Consider the following 14,335-nt stretch of genomic DNA (forward strand, 5'->3'; position numbering starts at 1 on the left):
ATTATTTCAATGGTCACAATTATTACAGTTATTTACAAGAATGTTTGATTTACTCTCGTCTGCATCTAAATGTATTTATTCACAGTCTTATATTTACATGAACCGATATCACAGTCGGTAAGATATACTTGAGAATGATGAAACGAAGGGTTCTGATTCAAACAGTACTGTAAATTTATATAATCTCAAATTCATATTTCCTGGGAGTTTAAATGATATCATTCAAACACTCCTGTGTCAACATAACAATAATTTGAACTCTATTCAACATATTAGTAGACAGTTTGCCATCACTTCTTCTCATGAAAATAATTATGCAAATACGAGGGATGATGATAGGAGAAATGATAAAAAGCCGTTTTGTTATACAAGTAAGGGATTACATGTAGTAAATCTAAATATACAACATATCCTTGATAAACTGGACGAACTTAGGCAATATTTATTAAAACAATGTCCAATTGATATATTAGGACTTTGCGAAACATTCTTATCAGATAAAATCGATGATTGCAATTTACATATTAATGGCTACGTCTTTGAGCGAAAAGATCGTTTGTTGAAAAAAGGCGGTGGTGTACTAGTTTAAATATCGAATAAAATCCCATATATACGACGCTATGATTTAGAGACGGAAAATATGGAATCCATTTGGATACAAGTAAATTTATGCAGAAACAAACCATTTTTGCTAAACTTTGCATACAGACCTCCTAACTCTACTCAGACATGGACAGATTTGTTTGAGCGCCAGTTCAGTAAAGCAGATCATAATAATTATGAAATTCATGCACTCGGAGATTTTAACATTAAATATAGTCCTAATAATAAAATAAATAAATTCAGTAACAAAGGTTGGGAATCATTTATTTCTAAATTTGGACTGACTCAGCTCATTAATACTCCGACAAGGATTGGTAAAAATAGTTCGTCAATCATTGATCACATCTATACCACAAGGAAAGATTTGATTACTGATATAATAGTGCCCGAGTATGCAATCAGCGATCACTACCCAGTGTCGTTTACGAGATCAACTAAAAGTAATCTTTTGAAAAAGAATAGACATGATACAATAATTTATAGATGTTTCAATAAATTTGACATATATTTATTTCAAAAAGATTTGGCAAGCTCACCGCTTGAAACAATTGATACAATAACAGACCCAAATGATGTCTTAGAGTTACTGTATCACATATTGAATAACATACTTCTTAAGCATGCACCGATTAAGGAAAGAATTAAGAAAGAAACTCAACCTGACTGGTTCACAGATGAAATAAAAGAGGCAATCTATCTAAGAGATTATTTTTACAAAAGTAAAGACCTCGACAATTACAAGAAAACCAGAAATAGAGTGTCATATTTAAAACGGAAAAGTAAGAAAACATTTTACAATAATGCAGTAAAAAACAACAAAAGCCCAAGTTTCCTATGGAAAAGTCTAAAAGATATATCCAATACGGATAAATCTAATCAGGGAATAATTATTCCAAATACACTTGTAACAGAAAACAATGAAGTAGTTGACGGAGAACTTGATATAATAAATGCCCTAAACGAACATTTTATAAATATTTCAAATATAACTGAAAAAACAAAATTTGTCAGTGACAATTTTTCAAATTTAAAACTAGATGAAAAATTATCATTTCACAAATTTGAGATTGATTTCATTACTCGTTTGGAAGTAAAAAATATCATATCTAAAATTGACCTTAAAAAAGCTACTGCGATAGACGGAATAAGCCCAAAGATTCTACATGACTGAGGAGATTTCATAACTCCAGCCATCACATCTATAATAAATGAAAGCATACACAGTGGTGTTTTTCCCGATAAATTAAAAGATGCTTACGTTATTCCAATTTTTAAAGAAGGGAATAAGCAGAATCCAGGTAATTATAGACCTATCTCAATTTTACCTACCATATCAAAGATATTTGAAAGGCATATTGCTTCACAGTTGCAATTGTATTAAGACAAATATATTACACACAAAACAATCAGGTTTTCGTCCTACACATTCATGCCACACTGCTTTAACACTTTTAATTGATACTTGGTTGAAAGATGTTGACAGTGGTAAATATGTAGGGTCCGTATTTCTCGATCTTCGAAAAGCATTCGATCTTGTCGACCATGAAATATTACTGCATAAACTAAAGCTTTATCACTTTACAGATAACTCACTGAAATTATTTGAATCATATCTGTCGAAAAGAATTCAGCTAGTTAAAATTAGAAATTTATATTCTAAAAAACTGTTTGTAAAATCTGGAGTTCCACAAGGCTCGATTTTAGGTCCCTTACTATTTATATTATATATAAATGATATGACACTTATTTCAGACACTATTAATATTGTCATGTATGCTGACGATTCCTCTGTGCATAAATCCGACACTGACATTTCAGTTATAGAGCAAGAGCTCCAAAGTAATCTCAGCCTCATTAACACATGGTGCAAAATTAATAATATGTCATTACATCCGGAAAAAACAAAATGTATGCTTCTAAGTACAAATTATAAAACGAAACAAGCAAGGAATCTTGAACTGTTTATCAATGGAACGATAATTGAAAATGTAACAAGTCAAAATATTCTTGGAATCTGTATAGATAATAATATAACGTGGCATGCACAAGTTTGAAATGTTGTGAATAAACTTAACTCAAAGGTTGCACTTTTAAAAAGAATTTCGTACTTTTGACCGATGAAATGAAGATGTTATATTATAATGCATATATTATATCAACCATGGACTATTGCAGCACTGTATGGGGGCTTGCCCGTAAATCAGATACTGATAAAATATATAATATACAAAAGAGGGCAATTCGTGTAATTACAAAAAATCGTATCGCAGGTAGCGTGTTTAAAAATCTGAATCTGCTCACTTTTGAAAACAGATGCAATTACCACATGGCTGTATTGGTTTTTAAATGTGACCGTAACCTTGTACCAAAATATATGTCTGAATTATTATCTTTTGCTCATAACGATAGATATAATCTTCGTTCCTCGACTCGTAAAGATCTTTCTTTGTTAAAGCCCCGAACAAACTACTTGAAACAAACATTCTCATACAAAGCCACACATTTATGGAATTCCATTCCATCAAACATCAAACTTCAAGATAATCTGTTAACGTTTAAACGAAAAATTAAGGATTATTTATTACAAGAATAACGTTACTAATACTGAGATTTTTTTTTTTTTTTTTTTGATTTTTTTTTTTATTTATTTATTTATTTATTCATTTCCCCCCCTCAAATCTTCATCAATTATCATGCATTTTATGTCGTATAGGGTAGCTTTTAAACTTTATGATATTGATGGATGAATGTACATGTATGCAAAATGAATTACACTGATTTATTCTCCTGGTAAAATCATTTCAAATCGAGTTTGTTTTTAAAGTGTGTTTGTCGTTAAAATTGTGCTACTGATACTATTATTGTTGTAGATACTGTGTTTTAACATTTATGTAGAAGGCCATATTGGAAATAAGTTGTATGTATACTATGTACTCTTAATATATCACCTTCTTAAAATAAAGTTATTATTATTATTATTATTATTATTATTATTATTATTATTATTAAAAGAATTTCAAAATTTTGTTCTACAAAATTCCCGAACGAAGCAAACGAGCCCGCCATGGATACTGAGAGTGCCTCCGGAATATAGGAATTATGCAAAAATTCAATAAAAATTATTAGTTGGAATGTTGAAGCATTTAAAGCATCTCAAAAATGTGAATTTTAGCAATCATATCAGATTACGGCATTTTATACCTAAGTTAATTACATATACGAATATATATATATAAGTGGTTAAAGCAACCAAATGAATTCGTACAGAAGATTTCAAAACCGGACAGCAAAAATGGTAAGCGCTAGAATTATACTTTATATAAACGACGGTATACAGAATACAAATTTTATGTAAAGCAAAAATAGATATGTGTATCTGTAAAGGGAGACCATTGAATGCAGGTAACAATCTAAAAAGATTTACCCGTTTTACAAGTGACGGAGACAACTTTGAGATTGATCTGATTTTAACTAACTATTAAAACTGTGAGGAGCGTGAAAATCGTGCATCGGTGGTCCGTGTGCGTAAGTTTTTAAAAAGAAGTGTCAAGTACGTAACTGTCAAGGAGACGAAATGATTTTATATTTGATTGTCATTTTTGTTGTTAGCATACGTGGATCTATCCAGCTAGAATACGGTAAGTATCTATTTGTTCGAAACATTATGTTATTGTGTTCTGTACTATACAATATAGAATTTACCTGTTTACTGTGGAAATATTCATCAGCATTTGTCAGTTGAACCTGTTAACAATTCATTTTTCATACAAGAAAAATGAATAAAAAAGTAATATATCTAACTGCTTTATAAAATGAATAATGCTCACAAAAGTCCGGGGAGAAGTTGCTATGAACCTGACGTCGGCGTCGGCATTGCTGGCAGCAGATATAGACACTTGTAAACAATTCACGACACGCTATGTATGTCATTACTCGTTATAACTGTATGAAATTGTTCGAATAATAAGGATGGTTATTGTATTTGTCCTGGCGTCGGCGTAGGCGTCGCCCGGCGACGTTACATTCAGGTAAGCTTTTCAGTTTACCTGTTCATTATATCTTCTTAAACTACTACCCCAATTGTCATCTTGCTTCACATAAGGATTGGTTCTTGTAAGTGTCCTACATCTGTAAGTTTAGGGTCTGGTATCCTAAAAGTCAAGGCCAATTGGGTCGAAAATTGTAACAGTACTGGTTAAAGTTTAATAACAAACTTTTCAATTTTACTGTATCTTCTTAACGACTGCCCCTATAAACAGCAAACCTCGCATAAGGTTTAATCTTAGTATTAAAGGGCAGTTATTTTCTGGTCTAGGGCCAGGTAAGTCAGATATTTTGTATACGTTGCTTTAGTATCCCTCATCGCCCATCCCTTCTTCTACCCCATCCCTCACTTGTTTGCGTCTCTCACAGTTACTTATATATGAATTCTTATCATCCCTACTCTCCCCAATCATATTTCCGATAATCTATTCTTATACTTATATATTACATTGTTTCTTAGATTCACTCATATCCCCGCAGACTACCACCTTCTCCGCCCTTCCCCTCCTCCATCTCCACAACCCACACATCCTCGCAGAATATATTACATCTGTCACATTTGCTCGATTATTGAAAAAAATCCAAAAGTAGAGCTTTTGTTTTCATCCTTTCATCGGTACGGGCCTCAAGGTCACAGAAAATTTGCAAGTAAGAAGGTTTTTCAGAAACTTTCAAACTTCACACACGCGTCGGTGTGCCGATTTGGTTAAAACTTTGTATGTAAGTTGGTATCTCAGTAACCACTTGTCGGAATGGATTGAAACTTCACACATTTATTCACTATAATGAACTGACTTACACTGTGCAGGTTTCATAACTCTTTTTGCTTGTGAGCTCACCTGTCACGTAGTGACAAGGTGAGCTTTTGTGGTCGCCCTTCGTCCCTCCGCCCGTCCACAATTTCTTGTGACCACAATAGAGACCACATTTTGCAATCGATTTTAATCAAACTTGCACACAACTTGTATTGGCATAATATCTCGGTTCCTTTCAAAAACTGGCTAGATCCCATCATGGGTTCTAGAGTTATTTCCCCTTAAAGGGCCACTTGTCGGAATGGATTGAAACTTCACACATTTATTCGCTATAATGAACTGACTTACACTGTGCAGGTTTCATAACTCTTTTTGCTTGTGAGCTCACCTGTCACGTAGTGACAAGGTGAGCTTTTGTGGTCGCCCTTCGTCCCTCCGCCCGTCCACAATTTCTTGTCAACACAATACAGACCACATTTTGCAATCGATTTAAATCAAACTTGCACACAACTTGTACTGGCATAATATCTCGGATTTTCTTATTATAGCTTGTCAGATCTCATCATGGGTTCTAGAGTTATGACCACTTAAAGGGCCAAAATTTGCTATTTTGGCTTTTGCAGCCATATAGAGACTTCATTTATGATTTGATTTAACACAAACTTGCTAAGTATCTTTAACAACAATAGATCTTGGATTCATGGATAAATCCGCCAGGATCCAGTCATAGGTTATGGAGTTACGGCCCCTAATTGACGACTGAAAGAGCCAAAATTTGTTAATTTTTACCTTGTGAACACGATAGAAGTGCGTTTACATTTGATTTTAACCATACTTACAAAAAAAAGAGCTCGATTCCTTTCGAAAACCGGCTAGATTCCATCATGGGTTCTAGACTTACTGCCCTATTTATTTAATTTTCTATTTTGGCACTTTCAGCCATATAGAGGTTTCATTTATGCTTTGATTTGATTAAAACTTGCACAGAATGTTTTTCTTGATGATCGCTAGGCCAAGTTTTAAACTGGGTTATGTGAGATCAAAACCTGGGTCACCAGGTCAGATCAAAGGAAAAGCTTGTTAACACCCTAGAGCCCACATTTATGATCTTATCTTCATGAAACTTGGTCAGAATGTTTATCTTGATGATTCCTATGCCAAGTTCCAAACTGGGTCATATGGGTTCATAAACTAGGTAACATGCTAAAATCAAAGGGAAAGCTTGTTAACACTCTAGACCTTATCTTCGCGAAACTTGGTAAGAAATTTATCTTAATGATTCCTAGGCCAAGTTTGAAACTGGATCATGTGGGTCACCAGGTCACCACTCAGACCAAAGGAAAAGCTTGTAAACACTGTAGAGGCCACATTTATGACCCTATCTTCATGAAACTTGGTCAGAATGTTTATCTAGATGATTCCAAGGCCAGGTTTAACAGGTGAGCGGTATAGGGTCATCATGACCCTTTTGTTTACAAAATTATCCCCCTTTTTCGACTAAGCAATGTTTGGTTAAGTTTTTGTATGTGAGCCGGTATCTCAGTACCCGCCAATGAGAATGGATTGAAACTCACTCACACACACACGTGTCCCCTTTTCGAAGAATAGACCGAGCTATTGTACTCACCCTGGTGTCGGCCTCGGCGTCAGACACTGGTCAAAGTTTTGCATGCAAGTACGTATAGTAGTTATCATTTAAAGGCATATAGCTTTGAAATGTATTTTTTCTTTCTCTGTGTCAATTACCAGCCTCACTGGGTCAAGTCCCATAACTCTGACATGTAATTTGGCCAAATTATTCTCCTTTTGGATTAAGAAAATCTTGGTTGAAGTTTTGCAGGCAAGTTACTATTGCAAAAACTAATGCAGATATTGAATTGAAACTTCATATGTCTCTTTGGGATTATAAAACTAGGTGATAGCATCAAGTCACATAACTCCCACATGCATTTTGACCAAACTGTGCCCTCTTTTGAACTTAGAAAATCCTGGTTAAAGTGTAATATGCAAGTTAACATCTCCCAAACTAATGCAGATATTGATTTGAACGTCACATGTGGCTTCGGGGTTATATGACTAGGTGATACCATCCCATCCCATATCACATAACTCAGACTTGTAAGTAGTAAAGTAATTGTTTGTGCGAAGTCAATCTAACCCCATTTGACCTTTTAACCCTTGGTCCGAACCGACCAATGCCGGCCAATTTAAAATCCACAGGTTTTAAACCCAATAAAAACCTCTGATTTAACTAAAGATGATTTAATTAAAGATGATTTAAAATGAAGAAAACATATGTCTTTATTTAAAAATAGTTTCCACTTAAAAACTTTAAACACTACACCGAGATACAAAATGTAGAATAAGTTTGGCCTAATATAACATACAGGAAGTAAAATATAATGTGGTTGAATTTAGACCACATTTATTTTCTGTTTAAATAACTCTTTTACTTCCTTGTTTTGTAATCCTTCTACATAGATAAAACAACTGTTAAAGACATTAGAAATGACACAAAATGTACACAATACCAATAAATACATTAATAATTATCCATGAAACAAGAAAATTTCAAACTAAAAATAACACAGACCGGGAAACCAAATGCTAAATATAACAACATAAAAATAACACAGACAGGGAAACCAATGCTACATAAAACAACTATAATAAGGTAGAGTTAATTCATTACAAATCTATCCCTCTTTTATTAAAAAACAAGTAATATCACCTTTGGAAATTGAAATTCAACAAATAAATTTTTAATTAATATTGGAAGAATAAAATTACTTTAGGAGTTGTTATTATTTTAGAAAAAAAGTAATATGAATAAAAAATTATAACACATAAAATAAAAGTTGATAATTTCAAAACCATAACACTATTATAATAACGAATAGACACTATAGTATAACCGGATTTCAACTTATTATATCAATGAGACAGGTCAGTTAATGCTTAGTACCGGAAGTCAATCTGACGTTTCCCCTTGTCTTGTTTAAAGTAGCTTGCAGAATGGTTAGTGTTACTGGGATCGCCTTGTCTGTTAACCGGCATACAGCCTGGCTGTATGACATTGACTGGTTGTGCACATAAAAGAATTCTTTCCGTCAATGTATGAAATAGCACTGAATTGCCTTACTTCGTTCTTGTCTCTAGTTTCCAGAAGTTTCGGGATGCAAGAACAATGGGTTGAAGGTGTATTCTGGCTGCAAAACCCGGGCAGGTTTGATGATTTAGGAAAACCAGCTGTATGGCTGACCACAGATGAAGGTCTCTTAGGAAAGACTAATGGTCTCACCACAACAACCCCGCACCCCTCGCGTCGGGTGTGCACTAATAAATTCTACGTCGGTGTTAAATAAATTTACAGAGACACGGCTTTGCATTTTTTAACAACTATTAAACAAATATTACAAGATTTAAGTACAAAAACAACAGAAATTACTCAACCGTTTGAGTATCCAAATAGCATATGCCATGATTGAATTATTTATTATGTTTTTACCAAACTTTTTAATCTCAGTGTATTATACAAATAAATCATAAATGTTTTAAACCATTTTGTTAACAATTTAATGAAAAATACACATAAAACCACAAAATGTGTTTTATGCTTTTGTCTGTAAATTGTTATGTTTAATATACTTAACCCCAGGTATATATATTTCAAAATTCATCTGTCCTTTTGTTCATCCGATATAATAAATCTGATGTTAACTAACCGCCAAAAGCGAAAATTTACATCTGTAGATGCCTGAAACGTCATGATGATGAATATCAATCACTGTCGCCTTGTTTATAGATAAATTTTAAATTTATTTCCTTATACAATAGATAATAACTGATCAGTGTCAAAGTCCTCAACTTTATATTTTCATTATCAAATACATCATATATACCAAAATTGTATGATATCAGCAGTCCACCTTACTTTCTAAATAATAAAAAGTGATATTGGCTTTAATATCGGTTTATTTGGTTCACCAAGGGTCCTGGCCCCCGTTAATAAAATCTTAATATCTATTATATACATTCCGGATTTTTTAACTTTAAACACAACCACGCAAAACCACATCTTTGCAATAATTTTATATTCTATTATAGTTTTGTGTTTATAAAATCTTCATAATCTACAATAATTCCCAGGTTTAAATTTAAATGCATATAGTTCAGACCGGTCATTATTTCATATGTTGAATATATCCAGGCACCACGACGGTTAAAATACTTTTTTCATTGTACATAATACAAAAAGAGTGGTTATTATATAATCAAAGAGAAACTACTTCATTCCCCACTTCCTCTAGCCTTCTTCATTTTTCCTGTCTTTTTTTTTGAATTGAAAAATAATTTTCAGCAAAATCATCAATTCGTTTTTGGATTGTGGCAACTTCAGAAGCAGATAGATTGTCAACCAGTATTCTTTGTTCTAGCTAATTGTTTTCTTGTTTTATACTAGCGAAAAACATTTTTTAAACTATTGTAATTTCTTTGGGTATTAGGGTAATTTCTCCGACATGAGCGGTTATGTTAGCTTTAGTAATAGAGTAATATACTGAGTATATAGCAGTGATTGATTCCTCCCTATGATTAGAGCTGATAATTTCAACTACATAGTCCAAATCATTTATTATTTTTTTTAATTTTATCATTAAATTTATCATTAAATGTATCTTTACATCAATAAATTATCTTTGTAATAAACCTTTAATTACTTAAAACTCTTCGAACTTTATATTGTGATGTGCATCGACCATTATAATCATGTTTACATTTGTTTTCTCAAATTTTCTAGCTAGATTATAATTATGTTAATTGCTTCAGTATTAGACCAGTAATTAACTCTCCTGTTTAACTGATTATTCAATACAAAGTCCAGTTCATTTTTATGTTCTTCAACTTAAGCAATTAATTCATTAATATCATCTTGTAATTTTTTTTGGTAATATTACTTAAGTCTGCATACTTTAAATTATGACGGTTGTCAACAATACTAAACCAATTCGAATTTGTTATTTTAAAGTCATTCTATTTTAGAATTAATTTCTTTTTTAAGGTTATCTAATGCTGTGTCATGGATCCATCACCTCTTTGTGAAGCTGCCTTTTCCAAATCAAATTATATTCTGCAGAGTTTAATTGAAAATTTAATTCTGAATAAATCTTTATGCTTATTTTCAGTTTCAGTATTTAGTGTTATTTATTTCTGTTCTGATTTCTAACTGATAACATATTTTGTAACTTTTTTCTCACTTCAATAATCTTGTCTTTAGGTACTCATGTTTAATCATACTATCTATTAATTCTTGAATTTTGGGTGAAAAACATGTTTAAATTAACTCGAACAAAACTTCTTTTATGTTGTCATCTGTCAAATCATATTTCTCTTCAAGTTCTTTAATAAATCTACCATAGCTTTTCATTTCCTTCTTCATTTTTACTTGTAATTGATTAATAAATATACGAATTCTTTAAAATCTTTGGTTAAAATTCTTCAATAATCTTTAATTCTTATTCTAGTGTTTGTTTTATATACTTTTGATGTCTTCAAGTTTATAGTCATCTATTACACTTTGAATTTTTTTGTACACAAACCGTCTTGGAACTGCAATCGTTGGTTTATCTGGAATTTTCCCTAGGTTGATTATTTCAGTAACCTCTCCATATCTAATGCACAATTCATTGTGTTATCAAGTTCCTTATTTCTGTGAAGATATGATTCCATGTCCTTCTAAGCTTTTGATTGTTTTTTAGTAGAAGCATAATTAATCACTTAAATCAATCTCAAATTTAACTTTACTTAATTACTGACAGTTCACATAATTGTTTTACATCATAAAACTCCCATTATATATTATTATATATACCAGTACAAGTTTTTTCTTAAAACACTTCCTTGGTTTGTCAATATATAAGAAATCAAATGTTTGATTTGAGTTGCATTAGCAAAAGTATCACATCTATATATTGTTCATCACAAATCCTATTATTTCCAATTACCCGGACTTTCCAAAAAATATAATGGAACATTTAATCCGAATATCCTTTGTGTTTTTAGTAAGACTGACTTAAATAAATAACACAACAGTTTTTGTGCGTCCTTGAATAAAGTATTTTGTTATTTCATTTTGAACCTTTTTATCTTCAACAATACAAAATCATCAAATAATACTACTTTTGTTTTTCTGATTCAAGATTCTCACAAGAGTTCTAATTTGGTCGGGATCAGCTGAATATTCAAGTATTTTCATTTGGATCCTAATTTAATCTTTATTGCAATCTGTTTAAGATGATAATTAAATCTAGATGTTTAGATTGTTCTTAGGATTTTATCATATAAGTATAATGTTATCATAATATATAGAGGTTTTCGGAAGTATATGCATTAATGTAGATTAGTTTTTTCCAGATCCTGACGATCCCACATATTAACATACTAAAACATGAATCATGGTCCAAAAGATAAAATTGTTTAAAGTTATTGGATTTATCCATTTTTTGTATCAAAATTTGGAATTACCATTATGAAAATATAATTATTACATTATCTTACATTATCTTACATAAATTTACAATATTTTACATTATCTAACAATATTATATAAATGCAATCAAAACTTAAAGAAATGATAATAAAAAAAAATTAGTGGCAAAAGATTATAACTCTTAGAGAAGCAAAAATGAGAGAAAAAATAAAGAAAAAGCAACAATCTGATATGTAAACTGAAATTTATAGCCAAATACTGAAAAAATAGAAAAGTCAAAAGAACAATTATCAAGTCAGTTAAAAGCATTACCTGAATAAAACAACAAATAGTCGTTATTATGTGATGAAAAGAAAGACAATACAAACATACCCGGGAGTACCAACAGCTATTCCAAGAACCAATAACCAATTAACAGATCCACCTGAAATGAAGAACTGTTGAGGGAATTGAAAAATGGAGGAAAAAATACATGAAATAGATTTGAAATGCTCGGTTTGGATCTGATTTTTAAAAGAATAAAACCAAATGATATACCAAACCGTCTGAAATTTTTGACTTTTTTACTGCAGATGAATCTAATCCTAATAAAATAATATGAAGACACAGTCCAAAATACAATAGGTAAAGTTACAACGAATAATTGTAAGCTAAACGTCCAGATAGCTAGCAAATCAAGATCAAAAGATCCATATAAACGGAGAATAAAACAAGAATTAAAACATAAACAAAACGACTGGTAAAGTACAAAAATACGTTGATAAATACTTTTACTTTAGCTCCTATATTTAGTGGACAAGGAATAAAACATCATAACCCATAAAAAGTTTTCTACCAAATGGACAATATGGTAATTTAATTATTAACTTAAATAAACTTTTGGTCAAAACAAATTAAATGCTAGCGGATAGAATAACTGGAAAAGTAGTAATTAACACTAAAGTAATGATGATTTAATTGATTTGATTAATAAAAGATATAACAATAAGAAAAAGCATTCAATTCATTCAATAAAAATATTTTAAAGAATTAACAGAAAATCAGATTACCTATCAATAAAAGATCTATGAAATATAAAAAAAGTAATTAGGGACAAGGTTTATGACGTATGTCCTATGTAATCCAAAAGAAATTGTTAATGAACTTGGAGTTAATTATGTGGTTCAAATTAATGCTGGATATAAAAAAGAAGAACTAAAAAATGAAGGTATCAGAATATTGATGAACTATTAAAAAATGAATTATCTCTTATTACCAGAACAACATGAAATGTTATATAACAATTATTTATTCTTGAATTTAGATTATAATTAAAAGATATTTAGATAATTATATAATGGAACAAATAAAATAGTAATTAAGTTCTGAAACAGTTAAAGATAATAAAAATAAACCTAGTGATTTACCAATCAGATTTAGCGTTCTTTAATTTTAGATAAAAATAAAAACATATGTTTGTATGGTTATTGGATAGTATAACACAATGACCTACTCTTGGCATAATATTAGTAGATGACTAGGACAAAAAAAGAATTCGTAATCATAATGGTATATGAATGGAAAGAATATCATATTAACAAATGTTCATATGCAGTTACACAGATAATAATAATTAAATTAGGGAAACATTAATAAATAATGGTGAATAATGATTTGATAAATCAGAAATTGCTCCAATAAGTTTGTAATATGATATCAAGTAGTTTTAAGATTTTGATTTCAATTAACAGATAAATTATTATGTTGGATAGGAAATATCAAATTTTCATACATTGCTTGGAATAGAGAAAAAAAAATAGACGGCAAACCAGAAAGGGATCTAAAACACCACATATAACTAACTCGTGGATACAATTTACATTCATTGTGATCTTATTGATAATTCACTTGTTGATGAAATTTCAGTGATATTATCTATGCTTTAAGTACTGCAGATTTAAACAAGAGCTTATCCATTTACAAAATAACCACAAAGAGTTGGATAATCTGAAATAACTAAATATATATACATTCAATTAGAATATATATTACAGATTATTTGGTAGAAAAAATTAATTTTTAATGAGGTTGAAACAAGTTTTTACACTAATTTTTAAAAGAAATTAATTAAAAAACTAAAGTTTTAAAACTTTTATTAAAAATTTAGTTTTATATAAAGTAACAAAAAAGATTATGAATAAAAATAAAGGGAATATATATTTAGTTGAAAGCTCACACAGGGAGAAGAAATCAAACACGGAACAGGTAACATGAACCACTTTAACGAACTTGCTTGCATTCAAGCGAGTTTGCATCTTCAATTAGCACAGCTGGAAAAAAGCTTTGGAAACAGCAGGAAAAGCATCCACTTGAAAGAGGAAACAAAAAAAGGTTGGAAACAGAATTTGGAAATTTAACTGCAGCTAAAATTGTTTGAAAAACTTAAAATGCAAACCTGCTCCAGCCT

The 14,335-nt window shown here is 30.8% G+C and overlaps 2 protein-coding genes across 3 annotated transcripts in view; both read left to right on the top strand.

Annotated features, from left to right (window-relative positions):
• Positions 1-14,335, top strand: part of LOC123545048 (uncharacterized) — a 550,315-nt gene that overhangs the window by 309,219 nt on the left and 226,761 nt on the right. The gene's annotated exons all lie outside the window — the stretch shown is intronic.
• LOC123545040 (uncharacterized) overlaps positions 4,137-14,335 on the top strand; it is a 32,004-nt gene continuing 21,805 nt past the window's right edge. For both annotated transcript variants that reach the window (XM_053539242.1, XM_053539243.1), the window contains exon 1: positions 4,137-4,241. In XM_053539242.1, coding sequence (XP_053395217.1) covers positions 4,178-4,241 — 64 coding nt within the window. In that variant the 5' untranslated portion in view covers positions 4,137-4,177. The remainder of the gene's footprint in view (positions 4,242-14,335) is intronic.

Source organism: Mercenaria mercenaria, chromosome 1 (assembly GCF_021730395.1).
Source record: "Mercenaria mercenaria strain notata chromosome 1, MADL_Memer_1, whole genome shotgun sequence".
Taxonomy (NCBI): domain Eukaryota; kingdom Metazoa; phylum Mollusca; class Bivalvia; order Venerida; family Veneridae; genus Mercenaria; species Mercenaria mercenaria.